General features: G+C 37.7%; 1 protein-coding gene across 2 annotated transcripts in view; it reads left to right on the top strand.

The window, feature by feature from the left end:
• Nucleotides 1–18,709, top strand: part of FILIP1 (filamin A interacting protein 1) — a 188,674-nt gene extending 169,965 nt beyond the window's left edge. Inside the window, exons 6-7 of one of the 2 annotated variants that reach the window (XM_045498800.1) lie at nt 416–639; nt 14,889–18,709. In XM_045498800.1, coding sequence (XP_045354756.1) covers nt 416–622 — 207 coding nt within the window. In that variant the 3' untranslated portion in view covers nt 623–639; nt 14,889–18,709. The remainder of the gene's footprint in view (nt 1–415; nt 640–14,888) is intronic. The other variant, XM_045498801.1, reaches the window with a different exon arrangement.
• Nucleotides 18,710–27,573: the final 8,864 nt, after the last annotated feature.

The raw sequence follows: 27,573 nt of genomic DNA, 5'->3' as shown, positions 1-27,573 counted from the left end.
AAAAATCTTTCAGGAAAATGAGAATCCAACATCATTAAGAGGTGGAGGGAGAACTGCTTCATCCACTCCAAGAAAGTGCAGATAATTTGGGGGACAGTGGGAGTAAAGTTGCCTGAGTTTATGCCAGATGGCTGTATTTTCTCTGTGAAATAGGAGTTAAGGTCACTTCTGGAAGGGTAGATAGAGGAAGTGGGTCAGAGGCTTGAGAAGAGAAGGAAGTTTGGCGTAGGTGTTTCAGGACATGGAAAAGGGAGGCAATCAGAGTGGATTAGATCCCGACTGCAAGTTTCTAACCATTTTATCTGGGGAGGTGTCATCTGTGGGCATTCCTGTCTTGCTAATGCTCAGGTTGACGGCAGATCCAGGCAGAAACTCACCAGTATCTCCCTGTGTCTCTATATTTTCTCTCTTACAGTCAGGACAAGACGGGTCATCCCAGCGACCTACACCCACCCGCATTCCTATGTCAAAAGGTATGAAAGCAGGAAAGCCAGTAGTGGCAGCCCCAGGAGCAGGAAATCTGACCAAATTCGAGCCTCGAGCTGAGACTCAGTCTATGAAAATAGAGCTGAAGAAATCGGCAGCCGGCAGCGCTACCTCTCTTGGAGGGGGGAAGGGCTGAGGGCAGTGGCTGAGGGGGTATGTTGTGCAGATGCTACTGCTGCCGTGAAAACGGACCTTCGTCTGTTTGTGCCAACTCTCTACATGTACTAACAAGTTTTAAATATCTTGTTTATAAAATAATCGACTAATAGCCATGTGTGTTTCCTATTTTGTAAATTTGTTTTGATGCTAGAGAAAAGAACTAACCAGCAGAGCTACAGTTTGCTGTGTGCTTTGTTGAGGATGCCGGGCCTGAGGCAGGGCCTGACTTCTAGTCCCATTTTTGCTCTAGAAAGTGGACCCACCAGTTAATCCATCTGAGCCTCAGTCTCTTTGTCAGTAAGATATGTGAGCTGGATCTCATCATCTCCAAAGACAGATCCCATATTTCCTAATTGTAAATCAGATTTAATAGGCCTATCTCCACAATAATTGATTTTTCAGAAATTCTATTATGAAATAGGAAATAGTTTAACAATTGTCATTTGCCTCTATCAGATCCCGAGTTTGCTTCATGTGCTGGAAAAAACATCTCCTAGCTCTCACAGGGCCTGGACCTCTAAAGTTTTGCAAAACTAAAGCCTCTGGGATGATTTCAGGAAATAATTTGAATATGAAATAAAATGAAAATGAAATATGGAATCCTAAAAACAGAGTTTTACTTATTTGTGTGTGTCTGTGTGTACTAAAGAGGTTTTGGCCATCTCCAAAACATTCCCAGAATTTTAGAGATGATAATTTTAGAACCACTAATGTCAAACTCATGCTCTATTCAAGTGTGCAATTGATTTAAATTGTGGAGCAGTTTGAATAGAGCTGCCAAATGGCCCTTCTATCCATTACAACCTCAACAGAGGTTGTAATGGATAGAAAATAGAAGAAAGTAATTGTGATACACTAATGCCAAGAAAAAAAATGACATCATGCACAGCTTAATTGAATTCAAATATTTTCCTCAGTTGAATGTGGACTTTACTTGCAAATACAGAACCAGTTCATGATTGTGGTGTGCGTGTGTGTGTGTGTGTGTGTGTGTGTGTGGTGTGATGAAATGAATTATTATTCCTGTCAGTTTTACTTATATTTGTATTATTTTCATTAATTTCAAGCATGTTTTAATAAGCATGAAACTGTGTGAATGCAAAATGCCAGGTGCCTTTGTGAGAGGATTAACCATGTTATTAAAGTGGACATTGTGCTTCCTGGTCAAATAACCACAAATGAGCTCAAGGCTAATAATCCGCAGCTTAGCATCTGAGGTCTCATGTAGGCAGCACCTTTGTCAAAATTTTTAAGCCAATTGAGTGAACTTTATAAAAATACAATAACTATAAAGTTACAGGTTGTTATTTTTCCACTTCTGAATTGTGAGGGTTCCAAAATTATTTGTATAGTACCTGCTGTTGATATTTGGGGAAAGATAGATTTTTAAAAAAAAGATATTTGATTAGCTTTTATCATTAAATCATCATGCTTCATGATAAAGAGGCTCTTCTTTGAGTTCTTTCCATACCAATTTCCTATCTCTTGCAGAACTTGGACTTGAATTGTATATGATGGCGGTAGATGCCTCACAGAATTCATACATTTTTTTTAATGTTTATTTATTTTGAGAGAGAGAGAGCACAAGCAGGAGAGGAGCACAGAGAAAGAGAGGGAGAGAGAGAGAGAGTCTGCACTGTCAGCACAGAACCCAACATGGGGCTTGATCCCACAACCTTGGATCATGACCAGAGCCAAAATCAAGAGTCGGATGCGTAACTGACTAAGCCACCCAGGTGCCCCCACATTCTTTTTAATCACGTATCTTATTGCCTGTAGCTTATCAGTTCTCAGCATATGTATTAAAAGATGTTGAGTAACCATGCTAACATGCCATAATAATGGGATTTCAAGGTAGCAGGAGAGAGACTGAGAAAAATGATTTTATAAAATGTGATTTTGAGGGGCACCTGGGTGGCTCAGTTGGTTAAAGGTCTGACTCTTGATATTTGCTCAGGTTATGATCTCCTGGTTCCTGAGACCCAGCCCCTGGTGGCCTCCACACTGACAGCACAGTGTGGAGCTTGCTTGGGGTGATTCTCTCTCTACTTCTCTCTCTCTGCCCCTCTCCTGCTTGCACACTCAAGCCTTCTTTCTCTCTCAAAGTAAATAAATAAACTTTAAAAAATGTGATTTTTGGGGGGCACCTGGGTGGCTCAGTCGGTTAAGCGTCCGACTTCGGCTCAGGTCATGAACTCGCGGTTTGTGAGTTCGAGTCCCGCGTCGGGCTCTGTGCCGATAGTTCAGAGCCTAAAGCCTGCCTCAGATTCTTTGTCTCCCTCTTTCTCTGCCCCTCCCCCACTCATGCTCTGTCTCCCTCTGTCTCAGAAATAAACAAACTAACAAAAATTTTTTTGATGTAATTTTTAACAAGTTTAAACAAGATATCTTTCCATTTCCAATACTGACTTGTATTTTCTTAAAAGGAAAATTTTCCCTTTTATAAAGTGCACAACCACCCCTTTAAGGAAAGAAAAAAAGGATATTCACTCTTTTGAAATGCTTCTTTGGCATTTAGGGTATTTAGTGTTACTGTGAACAAATGGTGTCAAAAATGAAAACTGAGACATTATATTACTTCTGACTCTACCTGTCATTCTCCAATGACTTTTATTATAATCTATTGTCACCGATGCTGTTTTTTGCTTTTACCCACTCATACCATGCTTATTTCATTCCTGCCTGGAAGTCCATACCTGCCATCTGCAGGGAGAGTGCCCTGAAAGGCTTAGCAGTGCATGTACAGGATGTTTATACATCTGGATGCTGGAATAGAGTCATCTACAAAGTACAACTGCTAGGAAAACTTGGCAGAACAGCACATTCACTTTTAAGAAATGGTAAAGAGCAGCCATGGCAGTGTTTCTTCGTAATTTTATTTTATTTATTTATTTTTTTAATGTTTACTTATTTTTGAGAGAGAGAGAGGAGGGGCAGAGAGAGAGAGAGAGAGAGAGAGAGAGACAGGGAGACACAGAATCCGAAGCAGGCTCCAGGAGCCTGACGTGGGGCTTGAACTCACAAACCATGAGACCATGACCTGAGCCGAAGTCAGACGCTTAACCGACTGAGTCACCCAGGTGCCCCTATTTTAGAACCAATTCTACATTTATTGGATAGCTTTGTTTTTTGTTTTTTTTAATTTTTTTTAACGTTTTATTTCTTTTTGAGACAGAGAGAGACAGAGCATGAATGGGGGAGGGGCAGAGAGAGAGGGAGACACAGAATCAGAAGCAGGCTCCAGGCTCTGAGCCATCAGCCCAGAGCCCGACCTGGGGCTCGAACTCATGGACCGCGAGATAGTGACCTGAGCTGAAGTCGGACGCTTAACTGACTGAACCACCCAGGCGCCCCAGGATAGCTTTGTTTTAAGCCACATATTAGAAATGAAATCCACTGAGACTAGGAAGTAGAGGATTAAATGCACTCCAATTCCAGCTTCCATTTGTGGGGATAATGTTTTTACAGTGCAACTTGATGGGCTTTTATAAGAATGAATGGGATTAAAAGGTTAGAGTCTTTTCCCTGTCCTGGAACACAGTATTGTTCCAGGGCCTCACCAAGGCTGCTGTGTACAGCTGCTCTGCAGGTCCCACCCTAGGGATGGGGGGAGTGTGATGGCTCCCCCTGGGGTTGTGCAGGGCACAATCTGCACAGCTACACAGGAAGCACTGGTCTTCCCCTCCAGAGAATAGTTTTTATGGGTTGACTATTTCAGCACGCTATGATGGTGGCCATTTAGCATGCATGGTATAAGAAACGTTCCTGGGGCGCCTGCGTGGTTCAATCCATTGGGCATCAGGCTTCGGCTCAGGTCATGATCTTGCAGTTCGTGGGTCCGAGCCCTGTGTCGGGCTCTATGTTGACAGCGCAGAACCTGGAACCTGCTTCAGATTCTGTGTCTCCCTCTCTCTGACCCTCCCCTGCTTGTGCTCTGTCTCTCTCTCTTTCTCTCTCTCTCTCTCTCAAAAATAAACATTAAAAAAAATTTTTTTTAAAGACATGTTCCTGTATGGGACATGGCCCTAAGGGTATTTATCATTTCTTGAAAATGACCTTTCTGTCTAGGTCACTTGCTTAAACAGACATATTCAGTTTCTGCTGGTAATTTTGTTACATTTTCAGTGAGGGCAAGTTAACGGATAGCAACCAGACTCCAGAGGTTTTAACGTATTCATTAACAGCAGGTCTTACTAGATCTCTTACTTGAATGTCTTCAAGAAAGAAGTGAAAGAATGGCTTTGATGTGTCATGTGGGAAGAGTATAGTTGCAGGGAAATGAAAACATATCCAAGAATATAAGATGTACAAAGATTTGAATTTCTCATTTCCTCATAGGTTTAGAACACTGAGGAAAGCATGAGACTTCCCTGATCAGAAAAACCCAGGGATGTTAGATAAGAAGACTGCACTTATGTGGGAGGTTGGAGGGCAGAGAGAAGGATGGACACAGAGGGGGCTTCCCAGTAAACAGGAGCATACAATTCCAAATTTTCCCCAACCCAGATGGAATTCAGGGTTTCCCCTCCACAACCTCCTCTAGGGTTTCATTGTTGGTTATGTCCTCATCCTCTGCTGTTTCAGTTTCTCCTTTTTACCTGCTACTTCCGCACAGGACATAAATATGCTCTGGACTCTTCCATTGGAGCACAATTCTTCCTTCAGCCATGCAGTCCTCTATAGCTGCTGCCCTGTCTCCTTTCTGCCCAGTTAAGCCACAGACCAAACACTCAACCTTTTCTGCCTCCACCTCCACATTTCCATTTATTCCTTAACTCTTTTTTTTTAATTAATTTATTTATTTTGTGAAACAGGGAGAGAGAGAGAGGAGAGAGAGAGAGCAGGGGAGGGGCAGAGAGAGAGGGAGAGAGAGAATCCCAAGCAGGCTTTGCACTGTCAGCGCAGAGCCTGATGTGGGGCTTGAACTCATGAACTGTGAGATCATGACCTGGGCTGAAATCAAGCATTGGACACTTAACTGACAGAGCCACCAGGCGCTCCAACTCCTTTAAAAAATGTTTAAAAGTTTATTTATTTATTTTGAGAGAGAGAGAGAGAGAGAGAGAGAGAGAATGAGCTGGGGAGGAGCAGAAAGAGAGGGGGACAAGGGATCAAAGCAGGCTCTGTGCTGACTGTGGAGAGCCCAACACGGGGCTTGAACTCACTAAACTGTAAGATCACGACCTGAGCTGAAGTCTGATGCTTAACTGACTGAGCCACCCAGGTGTCCCTCTTTTAAAAATTTTATTAGTATAATTCATATACAGGGGCACCTGGGTTACTCAGTTGGTTAAGCATCTGACTCTTGATTTCGGCTCAAGTCATGATCTCACAGTGTATGGGTTCCAGCTCTGTGCTGACAGAGAGGAGCCTGCTTGGGATTCTCCCTCTCCTTCTCTCTCTGCACCTCCTCCACTCACTTGAATGCATACTCTCTCTCTCTCTCTCAAAAACAAATAAACATTTAAAAAAAGGTAATTCATATACAAGGTTAAACTATCAGTCAGCACTAAAAGAAAATTAAAACCATTCTTCCTTATCTCATTCCCCTTTTCCCTAAGTTTTACTCCCTGGAAAACATCATTTCTAACTCTTAGCTGTTTTTCTGGTGTTTATCTACATATTTCTAAATAATATACTTGTATTCTTTGTCAATTTAGACATTACTTTCTGTCTTCCCATTATTGCTTTGATGGTTGAGGATGCTCTCATATGTCACCTCTGTCCCTTTTCCCCATCCTCCCAGTATGATTACAACATGAATTTTTTGATAAATTATCAGTCAGCATTTATATGTTTATGTATTTATATGTTTGCAGTGTAAATTTAAACACTGTTCCCTGTTGGGGCAACTGACTGGCAGAACTCATGACTCTTGATCTCAGGGTTGTGAGTTCGAGCCCCATGTTGGGTGTAGAGATTGCCTAAAAATAAAATCTTTAAATAAATAAATAAATAAATAAATAAATAAATAAATAAATAAATATTGTTCCCTGGTGAGGCATATAGTATACTATGCTTGTGTTTCCTTTCTCTTGCCACTTTTCACCCATCAATAGGATAATTATTTTAATTTTTCATCTACTTTGTTTTCTATGTATCTATCTTTTTTTAAAATGCTCCTATAGATCTGCCAAACACCTATCAATGATTTTTCCAAACACTTAAACACATAAGTTTCTTAATTTTGCCTTGGGGCTTTCCTAGTTCAGCCCGTTAGTTTCCTAGTTTAGCTCTCTGCTTCCCTACTTAGCCTTGGGTTGGTCATGCTCTAGGCCAGGTTATGCTATTGTCCTATTGTTCTTTTGCCTAAATTGAATCCTGTTTCCTGCATTTTTTCTTAGCATTTTGCTTACACGTCTATCTGCATATCTATCTATTGAAGTACGGTTGATCCTTGAAAAATATAGGAGTTAATGGCATTGACCTCTAGTGCAGTGTAACTTTTGACTCCCCAGAAACTTAATTACTAATAGCCTACAGTTGGCTGGAAGCCTTACCAATTGCATAACCAGTCAATTAATACATATTTCATATGTTACATGTATTATATATCGTATCCTTACAATAAGAGACAAGAAAATATTAAGAAAATCATAAGGAAGATCAAATACATTTATAGTATTGTACTGTATTTATGAACAAAAATACACATAGAAGTGGACCTGCACAGTTTAAACTTGTATTGATCAAGGGTCAACTGTACATCTTCCAGTAGTTTTTGAAGAAAAAAAATCCCTCGGCAACCTTCTTGGGGCAGGCTACATGTATTCTGGGAATAGATCAGGGAAGGTGAGATGAAGAATCTCACAGTAAAGTGTGCAAACATTTTTATTCCCTTGCATTTAGTCTATGCTTCTCTTCATATGCGTAGGTCTAGAACTTCCTAGGTTAGTTTTTTGTTCTTTGTTTTTTGTTTTTTGGTTTTTTTCCTAGAAAAATAAACCTTGGGTTCTGGTCAGGTGACTAAGACATCTAATCTCTTTTGGTTTTCCTTTGATCTCTCTGACCACTCCACCTCAGTCTCTTTTTCTGGCTCCTTATTTTATGCATACAATCTAAATGTCATTGTTTTCCTTATCTCTCCCAATTTCCTACAATACATGCTCATTCTGGTTATTTTATGCACTCCCATGGCTTCAGTTAATCACCCATATGTTGATGGCTACCAATCCTCTATCTCCAAGTGCTTATCCAACATTATACTATATATCTCCAAGTTAATTTGTTAGGAAACAATTCTTGGGGTACCTGGGTGGCTCATTCGGTTGAGTGTCCATCTTCGGTCCAGGTCATGATCTCATGGTTCATTAATTCAAGCCCCCCATCAGACTTGCTGCTCTCAGTGAAGAACCTGCTATGGATCCTCTGTCCCCCTCTTTTTCTGCTCCTCCCCTGCTTGAGCTCTCTCTCTCTCTCTCAAAAATAACTAAACCTTAAAAAAAAAAAAAAGCAATTCTCAACACCTCCTCCATCCTTCTTCCAAGTCTTCTTCTCCTTACTATTCTGCATTTCAGAAGGGATATCCTGATCCACTCAGTCACCCACACAAGAAACCTGGTAGCCATTCTAGCCTTCTTCTCCCACAACCATCAAGTAGACTCATTCAGCAAATCTCTCACAGTCTGATCCCCTATCACTTCTATCAGCTGGACTCACATCTCCATTTCCCCTGCTACTGCCTAAGTTGAGGTTTTAATTACTTCTCATCTGGATTCCTCCAATGTGCCCCTAACTGGTCTCAAAATCTCTAGCTTCAAAACTCTCAGATTCATTTTTCATTTTGTTTTCCAAAGTTCAAGTTGATCATATCACTCCTCTATTTGAAAACGCTCCAAAGGCTCCTCATTACCTAAAGAACACAATGCCAACAACTCCATATGGCCCTTGAGGCTCTCTGCGACCCGGCTCTATCCTTCCCTGATCTTTGAGCATCCCTCCCCTTCCCTTTCCCTTGCCTGGACTCCTGTTCCCCAGCTGGACAGAATGGCTTGTATACCAGGCCAGTCCACCTTTCCTTGACTTGTTCAATTTGTCCCTTCTCCCTACTTTTCCTTCTGGTGGTTGTGGCCATCTCTGTTTAAAATTTCTTTTAAAAACATTGCCTCTACTAGAAAGACAAGCCATTATTTCAGAATCTAACCTGGGTTTTAAAGCCTGTCCACTTCGTAAAAAACTTGGCACTTTACTGTAGAGAAAGAAAACCAGAAGTTGAAGGATGGCTGGAAGTTGCAGAAGAAAGAGGTGTTCTCGCTTCCTGCCTTTGTCTGCAACGCAAACCTGTGAGAATGTGGAGGGTCCTGACAAATCATGCGTGAGAACATGGACATAAAGAGATGGTGAAATTAGAGGAAATTCAGGTACTGCCATTCTGGGTAGTGTGAATTATGTCTATTTCCCTTCAAAGTCATGATAGGCCCATAATGGGTGCAGAACAGCCAGGGATCCTGGACTGGAGAGTTGTCATCTCTGAAGCCATCACACTACATGTGGAGAACTTAGGAGCACTGAGAGCTTTTTAACATAGACAGATACTTGAATGAATTACAAATTGCTCTTTCCTCACCCTCTTGAACTCTCCCAGAGGCACATGAAAGACACTTCTGGGAAGAGAAATTTTCAGGTGATTTTTCACGCTCTTCAGGTTCACAAAGGACCTTCTAAAATAGATCAGGAGAGTCTCTTGTTTTAAAGGACCAAACAACATTACCAATAGGCAGGATTTAGATTTAGGATAGATATTAAGGTGAACACCCAGAGAAAGTGGATTGCTGAACAATGGACTAGATACCTGATATAGACCTGAAAACCTGGAAATCAGAGTAAGGTTGTGTGACCTTTGGCAAATTGACTTACTTTAGCTTATGGTTTAACATTTAGCTATAACCATTTATGATTCTGGCATTCCTCCTTATAGTCAAATGATAGGCTTCACTATTTAGCAAGCAACTTAAAACATTCTACCATAGCACTTTTCCTAAGGACTAATAAATAATTGCTTATCTGGTAAATGTAGTTTTGGCCTTTCTACTTGTGCTAATGTTATATATGTATGATAGAATTGCAAAATCAGTGCTGGTAATAGTGGAACCAGACTTTAGAGGTCAAGAAGATAATTATCTCTATGATTAAAGATGGAAACAAAATCAAAACCAAGAACAAAACAAAAAAACTCCAAGGTTTAGAGGCGTCCAACCATCTTATTAGTGATGGTGCCAGGTTTTCCGTGCATTATTCATTATTTCATACGAGAAACAACCTCAGGTGAGCGAAGTATGTTTTCATATATAGACTAAAACATCCACACTCACTAGGCCAAAATAATGTTGCCAAAGGATTTTGAGATATTGAGATAGCTATGTAGAAGCTATATGTGTCAAAGTTTCCATAACAGTACTTTGATAAATATTGTTGTCCTTATCTAAAAAGCACAGGCCATTCCCAACTTTCATATATAATATTATTTTCTATGCTATTCTGTGACCAGCCATAGACTGAGATCAACCCAGGCATTTAGCATTTGTGTCCAAAAAGGTAGAACATAAGCAATCTTAACTCAAATGCTTAACTATTTTCCACCATTGAACTTTGACTTATAGTTAATGTTATATGTGAGATAATTAGTTCCAATTTACTTGTATCTAGAAATAGTAAACTATGTGAGAGGTAAGGATTAAGTTGCCTAAAAAAGAAGTTACCAGTCATAATTGATATTGGTAACTCTGCAACCTGGAGAGGTAAGGGGATGGTTTGGGCTGATGATGGAGTGGGAAATGTTTTGGAAGGAAGCAAATAAACTATTAGATGGTTAAGAAACCCCAAGGGAGTGTATTTCATCTGGTTCAAAAGTTTCCTCAAGCAAATGACAGAACTGATTAGCGGAAGTATTTTTAATTAGCTGAGCTGAATCCAAAAGAAAAGAAGGAATACAAGTCCAAGTCAACAGAGGAAGTTTATTGGACTTCCTATTTAAAACAGATGTTTTCTCAGAACTCTGATTAATTTCTGAATGTGATAATAACAGGAATGAATACTGAAATAGTTTATTAAAATGAGAACCTTAAAAGAAAACAATATCTAGGCACTTTAGAAAACAATATCTAAAAGGTCTAGGACATTTTTTAGGTGAATAAATCACTCTGCAGACAGCATGTTAAAGCTGGTGTTGGGTCCTAGTGGAGAGGAAGAACAGCACAGCCCTAAGCCTGTGCACTGCCCTTTAGGCAGAGCCCACAGGGAGTAGGGAGCCATGAAACAAGGGAAACAGGTCATAAGCCAGCCAAACTGAAGCAAAATCCAAGAGGAAATGTTTTCTGCAGTAATTTGGTGTGCAGTTTCCTGTGGATAAAGCAGCCCTCCTTTGCAGAGAGAAAGTCCTGCTATAAATTGAACTTCTATCTTAGTCTTTAGTGTGTGAACTTAGAGGCTATCTATTAAAGCGATCTTGTCTCATTTACTAGAATAGACTTTTAAAATTCAGAGCTCAAGTGTCCCCTTGCAGAGAGTTTGGCAGAGTATAAACATATGTACTGCTTGGGAGGAAGACATTGACTTTCCAGGGAATACATCTTTCCTACTCCACAGCCAAGGAGCTCTCCTGGGAAGAATCAAACTTGCAATTTTTTGCCATGTTACCACACTCTAGCACTCAAGAGAGAGTCTCCCCCAAACTTCTCCCCAAATCCCATCTTGCATATACAACTTTGGATCTCAAGTCATTTGGCTGGCCAGTAGTTTGGGATTACCACCCAAGGAGCATGAAGAGTAAGATCAAGTGTAATTAGGAATTGATAATATGTTGAACTTCCTTTCCATGGACATCATCTAATAGCTGGTGTGTTCATGTTATGAATTCATGTTATTGTGAAACATCTTTTCACAATAATATCATAATTACAAATAATGTATTAATGTGTTACCTGAGAACACATCAAGATAACACTTGAAAGAAACATACAGAGGAAAGTGTCTCTAAGGGCTTTTGGTAAACTGTTAATGTCAAAAATACATAAAAATCCAATGTCCCCATGTGTGTATGCTGATTAAGATTTACAGTTTTCTCCTTCTTCCAATTAGGAAAAAGGAAATGATGTTATTAACTGTTGGCACATCAGAAGGCCCTAAATTTAAGTACTTTGCTATTTTGAGTTTGCGATAGAAGTAGAAATTAACTATGGCCTTTGGTCTCAACCTGTCTATTATATTCTCTACAAATTACTAATGTCAGAAAAATGGTGTCTGTAAAAAGAGAAACCTTATTGAAGAATTATACCTGATTTTACTCAGGTTACTTCAGAGGCCCCAAATGACCTGTATTTGGGTCTAATTCTGAGACGAAATGAAGACAAGCAGGAAATGGAATAAGATTTGCTCACTGACTTTGTAACTTCAGTAAAATTTATATCATTATTTTATTGTACTGAACCATAAAAAAAGCCAAGGAAAGACTTGAAACTCTGTCCTTTAAAAAAAAAAAAAAAAAAAAAAAACATAAATAATGGCATCATCCCTAAAGCATTTTTTTTTTCTTCTGACAACCAAGGACTCTGTATGCACCAGATAGTTTCGCTGTGTAATGAGTCACCTCAAAATCTACTGGCTTAAAGCAACATTTCTTTTTAAAGTTTATTTATTTATTTTGAGAGAGAGAGAGAGAGAACATGGGAGAAGCAGAAAGAGAGAGAGAGAGAGAGAAGTAACATGTTTTTATCTCTCACAATTTGCTGTAGTGGCAGGGTGATTATTTTCTGAGTCAGTTTACAGACTTGGGGAAAACAGATAATAAGCAGATGTAGATTTAATAAATATGTTTAGTACATTTCAATTCATAGAGCTTCTATTATATAGATATTTTTTCACTATCTCTAGAAACAAGATGAACTGTTTTCATGTGTATAAAACAAAATAACTTGGGCTTGATTGTATTCCTTTAAATAAAGCTTATGTATATAAAAATAAAGTATCTTCTTTTATTATTAAAGTAGAATAAAATAAACTGTTACTTAGCATTGTCAAGTATTTTTAAGATAGTCGTTTTAGAAAGCAGACTGATTAATAGCGTTAGTATATATATCATGCGGGATTGTTAGTTTGCTAATTTAAATGTAATAATAAAATGTAATGGTCCAACCAAGACATTGTTTCTTCTATGTATGGACCCTTTTGCCATATGTATTTTCACCAATTACTGAAAATTCCGAATTCTGAAAATTCTAATTCTGCAAAGCTATTATTATGATGAGGATTGCAAAATGTTAAGATTAAGGCAACTCTAGGAATTTTGAGGTTTGCACACTCAAGATGAGAGAAGGTATTCTAGTAACACAAAATATTTACACTGCAAAGGACTTTAGTGATGATCTCTAATACCCTCATTTTGTGGTGAGGAAACAAAGACATGCCCGTTCTAAATCACATCTAGGATAATAACAATTCTGGATTTCACTCTTTTAAATTTAAGTTCTCCATGCTTTCCTAAGGGAGGAAAATGGGCCAGATACTTTAATTCTTTTAGGGAGACTTGAGATCTGTCTTTTCACTCTTTGAAAACTTCTACAGAAATTTTAAAAAGGAAAAAGTGTTGAGTGAGAAATAGAATTTGAACCTTAGATCCTGATTTTTGACTGCATAGTATTTTAACTAGTGCTTTTAGTTTTTGGATGAAGATTTCAATATATTTTTAGGCATTGAAAAAATTTAGAGATAGAGCAATTTTCCAATGAGAAAAATGAGATGATTTTTAAGGGTTTCTCATTGTGAAAAATCATATGTGGGTCTTAAAAGCATTACAAAGCCTTCATTGCTAAATATTATTAAATATATAAAACTTTTATTGATTTCATTCTACTTTGCTTTCCCATCTGTTTTATCCCAAATTCAAATCGAAAGGTTGAGGGAAGGAATGGGAATATCTCCATCTAGTGGTCAGCATGAAGTCAAGTTAATGAAATCAAATTAAACTTTTTGACAAAGGATCCTCCACTGTATATAATTAGCACAAATCTATAGGTCTATGATATAATGTGCTTTAATTAATGTTTACTTAGATGTTAACTACTTAAGTAAAAATAAAATGTAAATATTAATTATTTGATATTAAAGTGAAAATAATAGATGAAAATGTCCTTGTCATTGACTAACCCTGACATTAGTTTCTACCCTTACCACACTGCCATATGCTGACAGGGAGGTATTACATATTTCAGGTGAAGGAACCATTTGAAGCTTAGTTATTTCTTTGCTCTGTTCTTTATAATCTCAGCAAATGGCAGGACTCTCTCTCATTTTGATCACTTGTATAGTTCCATGCTTAGCACAGCGATGGACACATAGTAGTGCCTAATAAGCAATCCTTGGGGGCACCTGGGTGGCTCAGTTGGTTGAGCATCTGACTTCGGCTCACACACCCATAACATGGCTGGTACTATCTCAAGCTATTTTTTTTTACCCTTATAAGAATGAATCTAGATTTAAAAGCATATACATAACTTTGCAAAAAGAAGTAGTCCAAGACAAATGTGAGTTGTCTGTGTTTAGTGACTTCTTAGGAGTAGATAATGACTATTTCCTTATTAAAACTCAAATCCACACACATAAAAAAAGAAGTAAAAAATATGTGAATATTGCTCAGATTAGAAAGAGTATGGGGGTGCCTGGGTGGCTCAGTTCGTGGAGAGTCCAACTTTAGCTCATGATCTTGCAGTTCATGAGTTCGAGTCCCGTGTAGGGCTCTGTCCTTACAACTCAGAGCCTGGAGACTGCTTCAGATTCTGTGTTTCCCTCTCTCTCTCTGCCCCTCCCCCACTCACACTCTGTCTCTCTTTCTCTCAAAAATAAGTAAACATTACAAAAAAAAAAAAAAAAGAAGAAGAAAACGTATGGCTAGAGGAGTATAGTTATTTCTGGAAAATAGTCTAGCTTCCCAGCATGGGGCTTATATGCAGTAATTAATATCTTTGTGTTCAGTTCTTTCCTGGGGGTAAAATCAACCGAATATTATTAGAATATTAGACATAGTTTCTAAAAGGCTTTGAGAATTTTGGAGGTAAACCACATATGTCAATATAAAGAAATTACCCAAGACTAGTAAAGAACTGCAGGAGAAGCTATTGGGCTCATGTATCTGTTTTTGTTTGTTTTGTTGTTTAACATCTAGTCTTTAAGTGAGATAATGTAGTATTGATCCCACATAAACTACTGAGTTTTCAGTTTAATTGAAAATACTGTCTTTCTTCTCTTTATAGAAAGCATCGTCATTCACCAGTTACGAATGAACTCCAGATGAAATGGTAAACCAAGCACATACTGGGTGTGTGTACTTCCTCTGAATCCCTGTTGAATGAATAGTATTTCTACAGCCCTTCATCATCACTAAGGTCCTCTGTGCTACTGATCACTACTGGGAATAATTTTCTACTTCCAGTGATTTTTTTTTTTGAAGATATAATGTAAAAGCTGAGAATGGCATTGCTGATAATATGAAAATAGGTAGCAAGAGCAATTCACTCTTTGTGTCAAAATAAATTTCTCTGCCTTTTGTAAAGCTTTCAGGTCCATGGGCACATGCTATGTAATTTATTTTTATAATATACTTTGTAATGTGATTTTTTCCTAAAGTGTTTCCTTTTTCGTAGTCTATGGCACATATACCTGTAGAATACACTGTCAGTTATTCAAAGTATTGGTACTGGTGCATTCAAAATGGAAACCTATAATTATTTTCCTTTATCAATTTGTTATTTTTCTGAAGGAAAAGAAAGTACAACACTCTATATATTTCCTGGGGTAAATTCAAAACATAAAATAGAAGCAGGAGATTCTAGAAGACATTTTATTATTGCTGTACAATACTGTGTCTGATCATGGCTCCACAGTAATAACGCTGATTTAAGAGTTTAATTTTAAATACCTAGAGCCAGTTTTAAAAGTCGCTCTTTCTAGTGTTCTGTGCCAAAACCCCTGGATGAATTGAATTTCATACGGAACAAATTAATAAAAGGAGATATGTAAGTTTAACCAGTAAGCGTTATGGGAATTGCTTTGACTGACAGTTCAGTTATATTTCTGTTTTCATTATTTGCTTATGTATACAAGACTTATATTAAGGACTGTGGTATCAAGATATTTCTCACAGTCTGCCCAAATGAAAGCCCGAAAAATAAAAAATGACCTAGGTAATATCTGCATCTTTTAAAAAAATGGTAAGAGAAATCTCATGATAGATAACATTTTTTTTTCTCGATAGGTAGGATTTAGATATTTTTTCATAACTGCATATAGGTTGCAGAATATATTCTTTAAAGATAAAAGCACAATGTGCTTTACTCAAATCTCAGTGTCAGAGCTGCTGTCGAATCTAGGTTTATGGAAAAATGTGCATCTAAAGTCTACTTGAAACCCTAATAACACAGGTTTTTAAAAAAAGACTTTGCTAACGTGGATATGTTTTCAATAAGGTGTTTAAAAAGATAACTTTAAAGGTAAATGAAGAATTGACATACTAGTTTCTGAATGTAGAAATCATATATCATGTAACTCTACTGAGATTAAAGAAAGAATGCTTTCCAGTGTCACATGAATACCTAAAAACCACTGTTGGCTCATTTCTCTGGTTGACAGGTTGTATCCAGGTTATAAGCCCATGGAGGTGAGTCCACAATGAGTCCCTGGAATAGAAAAATTAATTTGACTTCCTCCCCCTAGGTACCTTTGGAAGGTTTTAAGGTATACTTTGTGGAATTAGCAATCATATTTGGTAGATATTATAAATTAAATTATATTTTATGTAAAATTAGTTTGATTTTTGTAAGTAAAAGAAATGCTATGGTAGGCTTGTCCTAGCTTGAATGATTGTGAAAGTATCACATATCCTTCAGAGCTTTTGATTAACGATTAAGCAAACTAGAGTGTGTATGTGTGAAGATTTTAAAAACTGTTGCTAGGAATTTTGTTTTCTGAAAATGTTTCTGAACTGTAAAGGCGTTTTCAATTAGAAAAGGGTTTTATCTTGTATTGTTATCTTTTTTTGACACACAGTTAAGTTACCTATTTGCCCATGGTTATACTTCTGATGGCAAAATATTCTGATATATCACAAATTAGCATTTGAAGCAATAACTTTTTCTCAACTTGTGGGAATTTTATTAAGCTAACAGTGAAAAGGCTAGAGAATGAGACTTTACCTCTGGAATTTAAAATATTACAAGTAATACACTTGGATCTGAAGTTTTAATTTCTCTTGACTTTATAAAAAAATTTGGTACTTGCGATGCAAAGTATGGTGGTGCGATCAGAGTCACTTAGATGGATGCTGAGACCTTTTCCGCTCATGCTGTGATTAAGTCCTCTGTGCAAACCTAAATGGAATCTGAGTGACAGATGAGTAAAACTAATAAAAATTAATAAAAAAAAACTGTTCTGAAATAAAAAAATATTAAAAATTAACAGAAAAGTGAAAACACCAACTAGTTGTATCCTTATCTAATGAATAAACAAATAAGATCATAAATAGTCTAATTCCAATATCCACATCCAACTGAAAAAAATTGCCTCCATGTGCAACCCTGGAACCATCCTAGACTCACATAATTTCTATATCTTTCATTGTAAGTAAATCTCCAATCATCAATATGAAAGATAATCAGTTTTGAATGGAAGAATTGTATTTTCTGAAATGATTCCACTTTAAAGTGCAACAATTGAACTACCCATTATTTTACCCTTTTTTTTTGATAAGAGCATTTTTTGAGGTATCTTCTGTAGAGATTTTTTGAGGTATCTTCTGCAGACAGTGGATAAATTTTCCAGATGATAGATGCCTAGAATGTTCACAAAATGTGAAGAATTAATTGTCTCTTAGGACAACCATAAAAAAAAAAATTCATGATGTGGAATACCTAGCTTAAGCATTAAAAAAGACACTAGCGCTATTGAAATAATTCACAGGTTCTAAAAACCAGTGGTAGAGCAAGAGTAAATGTTGGATCCGACAAAATGACAGACAATATTTTGATAATATCAGACGATATTTTGTCAATATTTTGACAATTTCAGACAATATTTTGTTCTTTCTCTTTTTGCTGTGGTTGAATCTTCCTGGAAGTGAATAAAAAACAGCAAAAGTTGGGTGTGTTATGAATCTGATGAGGAACAATTCTAAAATAACAACAATGCAAAATGGAAGTTAAAAAAATCCCACAACTGGCACCTGAGGCATACAACCCCCCTTGGACTCCAGTGCTAAGCTCCTGCTAAAAATACTAATTAGAAGGCAAAGAGGAAAACAATGAAAATTATTGTAATAAATTCATAAAAATTAGGAAATTTTCCTGGAATTAACTTTGTTTAGTGACCACTAATATTTTATTGTCTTACATTGTCAACATTTACTCCATAACTATATGATAACATAGGGAAACATATGATACATAGGGAAAATGTTATAGATTAATAAATTTGAATAGAAATGTTTATAGGTGCCATCACATAATACTTTTATTTTTTGGTGTTGTTTTTTCATTTACATCGTTTAGGTAATTTTGCCTTACCATTCACAGATTTTGTTATTTTTACCAGGGCAGATTGTATTTATTTAGATTTTGTTTAAAAAATATCAGATGTCAGCCTCTCCATTATAAGAGGCTTACATTGTGATCAGATATTCTTACAAGTCTTGCAGTTTAATTAATGGATTTACGAAAGCAAAAAAGTACATTGAAAAATTTTGGTGTAACATTATATTTTCACAGCATTATCAATTTTGTCTCCTTTAAGTTTTATTAAGTACATGAGAAGTTTGTTATTTTTCACTACAGCCAAGTGAATTTATGGGTATCTACTTGTCTTTTATATGAATGTAATATCTTGCTTTCAGTTCTTCAAAGATTATTGAAATTATTTAGCCAACTAAGGTGTTCTCTTTGTGTTATTTCCAAAGTCAACCATGTTTATCCAAGTCTCACTAGAGAGTGAGAAAAAGAACAATTGTGATATAAAAACATTGTGCAATATTCTTTTTTGAGTTGGAACATAATATTCGTAAAATTAAAATCATTTAAAACGAGGATTCAACTTTCACCTTATTTTTATTTAAAATTATTTGCTTTAAGATAGTTTTCACTTCTGCATTTCATGTTTTCTTAAAAATATGATGTTTTTCACAGTGAATAAGCAGAAGTGGTACAGCAGATCTGCCAAAATGAGATACTTTTCCTCTGCGTTACATCATAGTCTGATTCTTTAGTAAGATGAAAACTGCAAGACACCAAGAGATGGAACTGGTTATAGGGTTTCCCTCAGCCCTTTATCCTCATCAAATGCAATGCCAGTCAGTATTCAGATTTTCCTCTACTACTTTCTGCTGTCAATCTGAAGGTAGATTGCTCAGTAGAGCAAATGCTCCTGAGGTTTTGCCAGCAATCCATAGCCCCTCTTCCAGAGAGGCAGTTGGGTAATGCTTTCAGCAAGGTGGGCCAGGGGGACAGTGGGGCTATTCTCCGGCCCCTTTTATAGTGTCAGAAATGGTGGTCCGTAGCCAATCTCTACTTATCTTTGCCTTATTTGGAACAAAGGAATGGTTTTCTCCTGTTTATTATTTAAAGATCAAAAAAGCAGGCAAGGATGATGTCTAAACAAAGATGCTTTCTACAGGAAAGTTGCAGATGTTAGGGGTCTTACCCAAAAAGCAGCTCTGTGGCCCTTTTTGGAGGAGTGGAGCCCTTTGGTGAACATAGTTTAAGAGCACTGGCCAAAAGTGATCATCTGTTTATTTCGTGACTTCCCAGGAGAAGGAAGGTCTCAAGCTTTCTACCATATTTGCTTAAATAAATTTGTTCCCCTTGAGCCCTGGGCTAGAGTTATTTTTTTGTTTTTAACTGTTTATTTTTGAGAGAGAGAAAGCAAGAGCAGGGGAGGGGTAGAAGGAGGGAGACATAGGATCCAAATTGGGCTCCGTGCTAACAGCAGGGAACCCAACATGGGGCTTTAACTCATTAACCTTGAGTGAGATTGTGACCTGAGCCAAAGTCAGAAGCTCAACCGACTGAGCCATCCAGGTGCCACTAAAGTCACTTTTAATGAGCACCAGCCTATTCTCCTGTACACAGAAACTGGAACAAGTTCCCCAGGCTCCATGCATGTTGGAAATAGGGTACATTGGATCATACTTGTTTTCTTTTTTTTGCATATCATTAAAATTTACTTTTGAAATTTGTATTTAACAGTATCCCACGGAACCTATAAAAGATGTCAAGCTTTGAGACCTCCCCTCAATTCCCTTTGAGATCAACCCTCACTGCACAGTTCCAGGGATAGCTACCTGATCCACAGATAATGGTTGGGTCCCAGTTCCCTGGAGTTCCCAGATAAAATTTTTTTTTTTTTTTTTAAAGATAATCAGTCCTTCTTTAATTTCCCCTGGAATTATCTTCAGCATTTCTTTCAGAGATAAGCATCTCTAAGAAGAAAATATTTTTTTCCTTTCTCTTCAGTAGTCCATTTTCCCATTCTTATATTGCCTTATATTGACTGGTATTGGTGTACAAAGTTATTCTCCAGTTGGCCTGTAAGCTTCTTAAAGACAGAACTTGCATATTCCTCATAGTGAATCTAAGATACTGGATAAATGTTTGCAAAGGGCAATATAATTCCTTCTAGGGAGAGGCCTTTTCCCACTTTTCTTCCAGATGCTCTATCTCCTTTTCCCCAATCTTCACAGACCTTTTCCATGGCCATCATCATTCTCATTTTTGGCTTCTGGCTCCTAGGACACATTTCTTTCTCCTCTTTGACAGCAGGATATATTTAGTCAAAGTGGCAGGGTGTTTTGTAGGCACCCAATTACTTACTTAACCCTAAAGGTTGCTCCTCTAGGAGTAGTACCTTAGCGAAAGTATTCTGTGCCAGATCTTCCTTACCAAATTATTCTGCCTGCTGATCCTTCCCTTGTATAAACTTCTGTGCCCACTGAAGGTTTTAGATGCAGAGTTTAGATGCAGAGTATTAAACAAGACTCTCCATCAGTGATCTTAAGGGAAGATAGGCTCTCTGCAAAGACAAAGGGCTTTCATCTTATCAGACTACCATATGGCCTATGCCATTTTAACAAGAAAAGTGTGTTCAGTCATTTTCAATTCACAAAGGGGCCAAGCATTCGTTCCCACATGGAGCGTGGTTGCAAGTAGGTAAGTGGGACAAATGGACATAAGCTAACAGAGTATTTCCCCAAAATGGAGGGTACCAGAAATCTTGGTTTCCAGGGAAACAACCTAAGCCCCTGAGAAAAAGCACATGATCAGCTAGGGTATGGAGTCCTGCAAATCATTAATAATGAGTGTAGTATAAGGTTCAACTTCCTCTATGTTCTTTTATTTTTCATCCTATTCTTTCCTGCATGGAGAGCCAAATGTCACTCAGGCCTTAGGACCCACTTCCTCACAGTTTAACTTTTGACATCACAAAGAGGATGAGGTATGGCATCTCCTGTAACTCCTTGTGCATACATCTTATATGGCACTGACCTCTGTATTTTTCAGTTGTTTGTTGCCAAGATGTCTCTTCCACTAAAATGTGAGTTGAGCATAGGTCAGGTTAGTTCAATAGGATTTACTGAATACCTTTAAGACCTTGGCATTTTTCAGGTACTGTAAATATCGAGACAAATAAAAAGTCTCTGACCTTGAGCAGCTTATAATCTAATAGCAAAGACAGACAAAAACATATTTTTCTGTACTACAGTTAAGTGCAAGAATAGAGGTATGTACAAGTTGCCTTGAACTCAGAAACTCTTAGCTTAGCCTGAGGGACAAAGAAAGACTCCTCAAATTGGCTACTGTCTTGCATCTTGAAGGATAAGTAGGAATTAGTTAGCAAGGCCGCTTCAGCAGAAGTGGGGTCTGAAGTGGGGGAGCAATAGGTTGGACAAGTTAGGAATTGAACACAGTGAGTACAGATTCTTCTCAGAAGATTCCGTGAAAATAAAAAATGTTGTGAACAGTCTGTTGAACCCCTACCTTGTCCCTCACCACATACTGGTCAGAGGGAGGTCCTAGGAGGTCTTGGCTATTTGTTGTCATAAATATTTAGTTCCATTGACAAAAAAAAAAAAAATTGTTTCACTTCTCAGTCTCAATAGAAGTTGACTTCCACATTTAAGTTAATTTTGTGAAAGTCATCCTTCAAAAATATGTTAGAGCTATTTTAAAGACGTGACCCAAGTGTTTAAAAAAACAAATAATAATGAAATGCCTGCTAATTCTCCCTCCCCTCAGACTTCCCATAATTTAAAACCTGGAAAAACAGAAAAATGTAGGTATGTCTAAAAATAGTCCAAACATGATTTGTAAGAGGTTTTTTTATTTATTTTTGAGAGAGAGACAGAGCACGAGTGGGGGAGGGGCAGAGAGAGAGGGAGAGACAAAATTCGAAGCAGGCTCCAGGGCGACTGAACCACCAAGGCAGCCCAAGAGGTTAAACATTTCCCCCGTATCTCTCTATTCTCATGGAGTAATAAGTCTCTTCCTTCTTTTGACTGTCTCCTTTAAAAACTAATTTCACTATTATACATGTAACATCTGTCAGTTGGCCATCAACTGAGAGATGGTAATGTCATATTTGAAGGAAAGACCTTATCTATAATTGATGGCACCTATTGGAAAATATATCCCATGGGATGTAATCAACTGAGAGAGTCTATACAGTGGAAGTCATAAAGTCTGAAATCTGACTAGGGTTATATTTTTTCATTTAAATAAAGTGTGGAATTATGAGAAATGAAACCTTATTTCCTTCCCTAAACAAAGTTCTTAGGCTGTCTACTCTTTCTTCTAATGAGACTAACCATTAAAATATTTTGTTTGACTGTGTTTCTGACTACTATGATTATTATTCATGAACTTGCAAAAGCTTTCAGCACAATGACCTCAGGCTAACCAGATCTCTCAGTGTGAAAACAAAAGAATTTTCTTAAATGCCTAACTGAAAAGGTTTAATAAATACACAACAAAAAAGGCAGGAAGAAGTCAACTTTAAAAGTAGTAATTTTCAATGTCATTTGGAATCAATTTCTGATGCAATAAATATAACAAATTAAATTTATTTTACAAATTCTATATGATCTTTTTCCTAAAAATCTTATCAATTAGGAATGAATATTTAGTCCCACCAAAGTTCTCTAAAGTAAGCTGCCATTAACTGAATAGAAAAAAATTTTTTTTGCTTCAAAAATAAACAAGCAAAAATACTACACAGTCACGAAAAACAATTCAAACCACTTCCAGTCTCTAAGAACTTTCTCTTAAATTCATGCTGGTAAAAATTATAGCACATTTCTTAGGTCTCTTTAACTTGAGGTCTTGGAACATTGTTATACTACACATGGGAATGAAATGGCTTAAATATGGCTAGAAGCTAGAGAGCTAAAGCAGACTCAAATACTCAAAAGAGTCTAATGAGCAAATCTGGCACTTTGGCTAAACAGTAAAAAGCCCAGTTTCAGTTTCCTCTTCTTCATTCTTTAAATTACTCAATAATTATTCAATATTTTTTACCTTAATGTTTCTGGTTAACTAGTTCAGTAACTCGAACAGAGCAATTGAGCTAAAAAAAAAAAAATATCATAAAACTACCCTGCCAAAGGCTATTTACATACATCTTTTCAGATCATGGGGCTTGACTGCTTTATTGTTTTGGATTTACTTTTATATTTGGGCTTATGCAATCATTGCATACTTATTACAATGATCTGGTAGTTGGCATTAATCAAAATCATTTAGCCACATAAATTCTTTTACTAGGAATCAGCAAATGAACAATCATTTGAACAACACAAATGTTATCTAAATGTATCAATACCCACACATACACACACACACACAGTCATACCTACAGTGAGAAATGCATATACTGGTAATCCACTATGAGAACAACCACTGGCTTTTGTTACCCTAGAAATGCTGACTAACATTTTCCTTTAAGAATTTCTACTTTATGGGGCACCTGGGTGGCTCAGTCAGTTAAGCGGCCAACTTCAGCTCAGGTCATGATCTTGTGGTCCGTGAGTTCGAGCCCCGCGTCGGGCTCTGGGCTGACAGATCAGACCCTGGATCCTGTTTCAGATTCTGTGTCTCCCTCTCTCTGACCCTCCCCTGTTCATGCTCTGTCTCTCTCTGTCTCAAAAATAAATAAAACGTTAAAAAAAAAAAATTAAAAAAAAAAAAAAGAATTTCTACTTGATCAGATTAAATTAAAAAACAAAAACAAACAAACAAACAAAACCTACCTGGTAAGGAGTATCATAAAACAATGTGTAACTACGGAAATTATAAAATTGAGTCCCCTGAAATAATGATGTGGATATAAAAAAAATGTTAGCTCGGTAAAGCAGCATATTGTGACGGCACAGTACAAGGAGGAAAAGGAACTTTAAGAGCAGAAACCTCTTTGACCTTGGCCAGAGCAAGTTCTTACTAGACATGTAAAGAAAAGTAAAAATGAACTATTGGGACTTGATCCAGAAAAAAGGCTTCTGCACAGTGAAGGAAACAATCAACAAAACTAAAAGGCAGCCTGTGGAATGGGAGAAGATATTCGCAAATGACATATCTGATAAAGGGTTAGTATCCAAAATCTCTAAAGAACTTATTAAACTCAATACCCAAAAAACAAACAACCTGGTTAAGAAATGGACAGAAGACATGAATAGACCCTTTCCAAAGAAGACATCCAGAGGGGCTAACAGACACATGAAAAGATGCTCAACATCACTCGTCATCAGGGAAATACAAATCAAAACCACAATGAGATATGTCACACCTATCAGAATGGCTAAAATTAACAACACAAGAAACAACAGGTGTTGGTGAAGATGCAGAGCAAGGGTGACCCTCTTGTCCTGTTGGTGGGAATGAAAACTGGTACAGTCACTCTGGAAAACAGTATGGAGTTTCCTAAAGAAACTAAAGATAGAACAACCCTACAATCCAGCAATTGAACTATTAGGTATTTACGCAAAGGATACAAAAGTACAGATTCAAAGGGGTACATGCACCCCAATGTTTATAGCAGCATTATCAACAACAGCCAAATGATGGAGAGAGCCTAAATGTCCATCAACTGATGAGTGGATAAAGATGATGTTGGTGTGTGTGTGTGTGTGTGTGTGTGTGTGTGTATACACACACAGTGGAATATTACTCAGCTATCCAAAAAATGCAATCTTGCCATTTGCCATGATGTGGATGGAGCTAGAATGTATTATGCTGAGCAAAGTCAATCAGAGAAAGACAAATACCATATGATTTCACTCATATGTAGAATTTAACAAAACAGATGATCATACAGGAAGGACAGGAAAAAAGAATAGAGGGAAACAAACCACAAGAGACTCTTAATGATAGAGAACAAACTATGCGTTGACAGAGGGAGGTGGGTGGGAGATGGGCTAGATGGGTGATGGGTACTAAGGAGGGCATTTGTTGTGATGAGCACTGGGTGTTGTATGTAAGTGATGAATCACTGAATTCTACTCCTGAAACCAACATTGCACTGTATGTTAACTAACTAGAATTTAAATTAAAAAAGGAAGGAAGGAAGGGGGGAGGGAAGGAACTCTAAGGTTATCATCAAGAGATTTTGAAAAAGGAAAATGTAAGGAATCTAAGGAAGCTTTCAGTTTTACAACTCTTACAGTCAAAATAGAATTTCTAATAAGAAAAAAAAAGAGACAAGTTGTTAATCTTTACTATGACAAACACAACTAAAAAAAAAAGCAGATAAACATATTGCCATCATTCAGATCACTAGAACTGATAGGGAAAAACCTGTTATAAGATGGCCAACAGGACTGATAAGGGAATTGCAGTCCCTGCCTGAAGACTCCCCTTCTGGATTTTTCTTCCCACCCTGCTCGTGGCTGGCGCCAAATTACTACTAATGAAGAATGTGGAAGTAACAGACTATCAACTGTCCCCTCTGTTGATGCTCTGGACCCAGACCTCTGAAGAATGATCTCTGAGCCCACCGGTGTAAAATAAACCTCCTGCCTTCCAAGACATCCAAGTGTAGCTTGGTTCTTCCGTGGGGTGATCCAGACCAGGTTCCGTAACAGAACAACAAAAATCTTAGGGCAAAATAACTGACCATTTACACAGAATGCTGAAATATCAGCAAATCTCTTAAGGAACTGTGACATTTAGTGGATGTGATAATATAGGCCAAAACGGGGAGAAAAAAAATGTGCCTCATGCTTTATATTTTTGCAGTATGTCTAATATTGTCATACACAGTTTTACTAACTGACAGAACTTAGCAAAATAAAGGTATTCCATGCCTTCTCCATTAACTGTGATAGATGAATGTTTTCCATTTGAGCCTTAGATTAAAAGTAAACTTGCACAGATCAAAACAAAATAGACCCACCTATGTCAATAGGGCTAAGAATTTGAGAGATAATGGATGTCATATAAGGGCAAAACCAAGCAAGCCAATTATCTGCCAGATCTTAATTGGCTCACATCTTGAGACTTGTAGTCATTGTGAAAATGTATTTAATTTTAAATTATGAGGCCCAAACACTCTTTTCATTTCCCTTTCCTTGGCTTACCTTACAAAAGGCATAAATACAGACAAAGCCTGACAGATAATAAAGTTTGGGTATTTGTTTTCAGATACTATAATTTACTTTCTGGTTTTGGTTTCAAAGACTCCAATATAATGTGACTTGTATAAAATTAAAAAACAAAAATTGGGGCACCTGGGTGGCTCAGTCAGGTAAGCATCTGATTCTTGATTTTGATTCAGGGCATGATCTCACTGTTCCTGAGATGGAGCCCCTCATGGGGGCTCTGCGCTGACAGCTTGGGGCCTGCTTGGGATTTCCTCTCTCAGAATAAATAAACTAAAAAACAAAAACAAAAACAAAAACAAATATATGCTTATTGCAGGAATTGTGGAAAATACAAAAGTGCAAAAAACAGCGAAAAAGTAACCTCCATCCAGTCAATGGATATTACCACTATTTACTTTTTAGTTGGGCTTTATACTATTTAGGTGTAATTTAGTTATTTTTTATATCAGGAATACTTCCGCGGGTCATTAAGTACTCAGCAGTTTTAAGGTGTCTACATAGTATCTCATTTTATAGTGTTGCCATAATTCGTTGGGGTTTTTTATTATCAATAGTAAAATAAAAAGCTACAGCTTATTACAAGAGACTTCTTAAAGTGCAAAGGAGAAACGCAGACACAGAAAATAAGGTAAAAGTTAACATAAAGACCATTAGTGGAGGAGAAAATAGCTTAGAGGTAAGCTAAAAGGGTTCACCATCTGGTAGGATTTATTCTTACAGTACAATAGGGTCACTCATCACGCATCTCACTTTAACGTTTACGTTTGCGCCTTGAGTAGAGGTTTATATATTTAAGATAAAGTCGCGGTTTTATAACCTAAGCAAATACTGCCAATCCCACCAGGCTTGGTGTGGTCTTTCAAATGCTCCGATACCCCTCAGAGGGCTTCGAGGCAAGACAAAAACCTGTTTGGCGCCAAAGCCACCAGAAACACTTCAGCAGCTCCAGGGCTGAGGAAGGTGATTTGGGCCCAGTGGGCTGGACTTGCGTCCCAAAACGGCCCTCGCCATGATAACCACAGCAACAGTCAGGAGAGTGAGAGCAGAAGCTTCGGCGCGATAAGCTAAAACAAGCGTACGGCGTAAGCGTCGAGACCGCTTCGCTCCCAGGGCGGCGCAGGCGCAACGTAGGTCCACGCTCTGGGGGATTGAGGCCCTCACTTTGTCGTCACAGGGCAGATGATCAGGGTGCGTCCGCCTCTTCCCTCCCCCTTCTACCCTCCTCCCCTTTCCCCTCCCCTTGTCCCTCAGTCTTCTCCCTCCTTCCTCTCTCCCTCCCTTTGGCGTCCCCAGCCGACTCCCGCTTC

This window comes from Leopardus geoffroyi, chromosome B2 (assembly GCF_018350155.1).
Source record: "Leopardus geoffroyi isolate Oge1 chromosome B2, O.geoffroyi_Oge1_pat1.0, whole genome shotgun sequence".
Taxonomy (NCBI): Eukaryota; Metazoa; Chordata; class Mammalia; order Carnivora; family Felidae; genus Leopardus; species Leopardus geoffroyi.
This window is presented reverse-complemented; position numbering and strand designations above follow the sequence as displayed.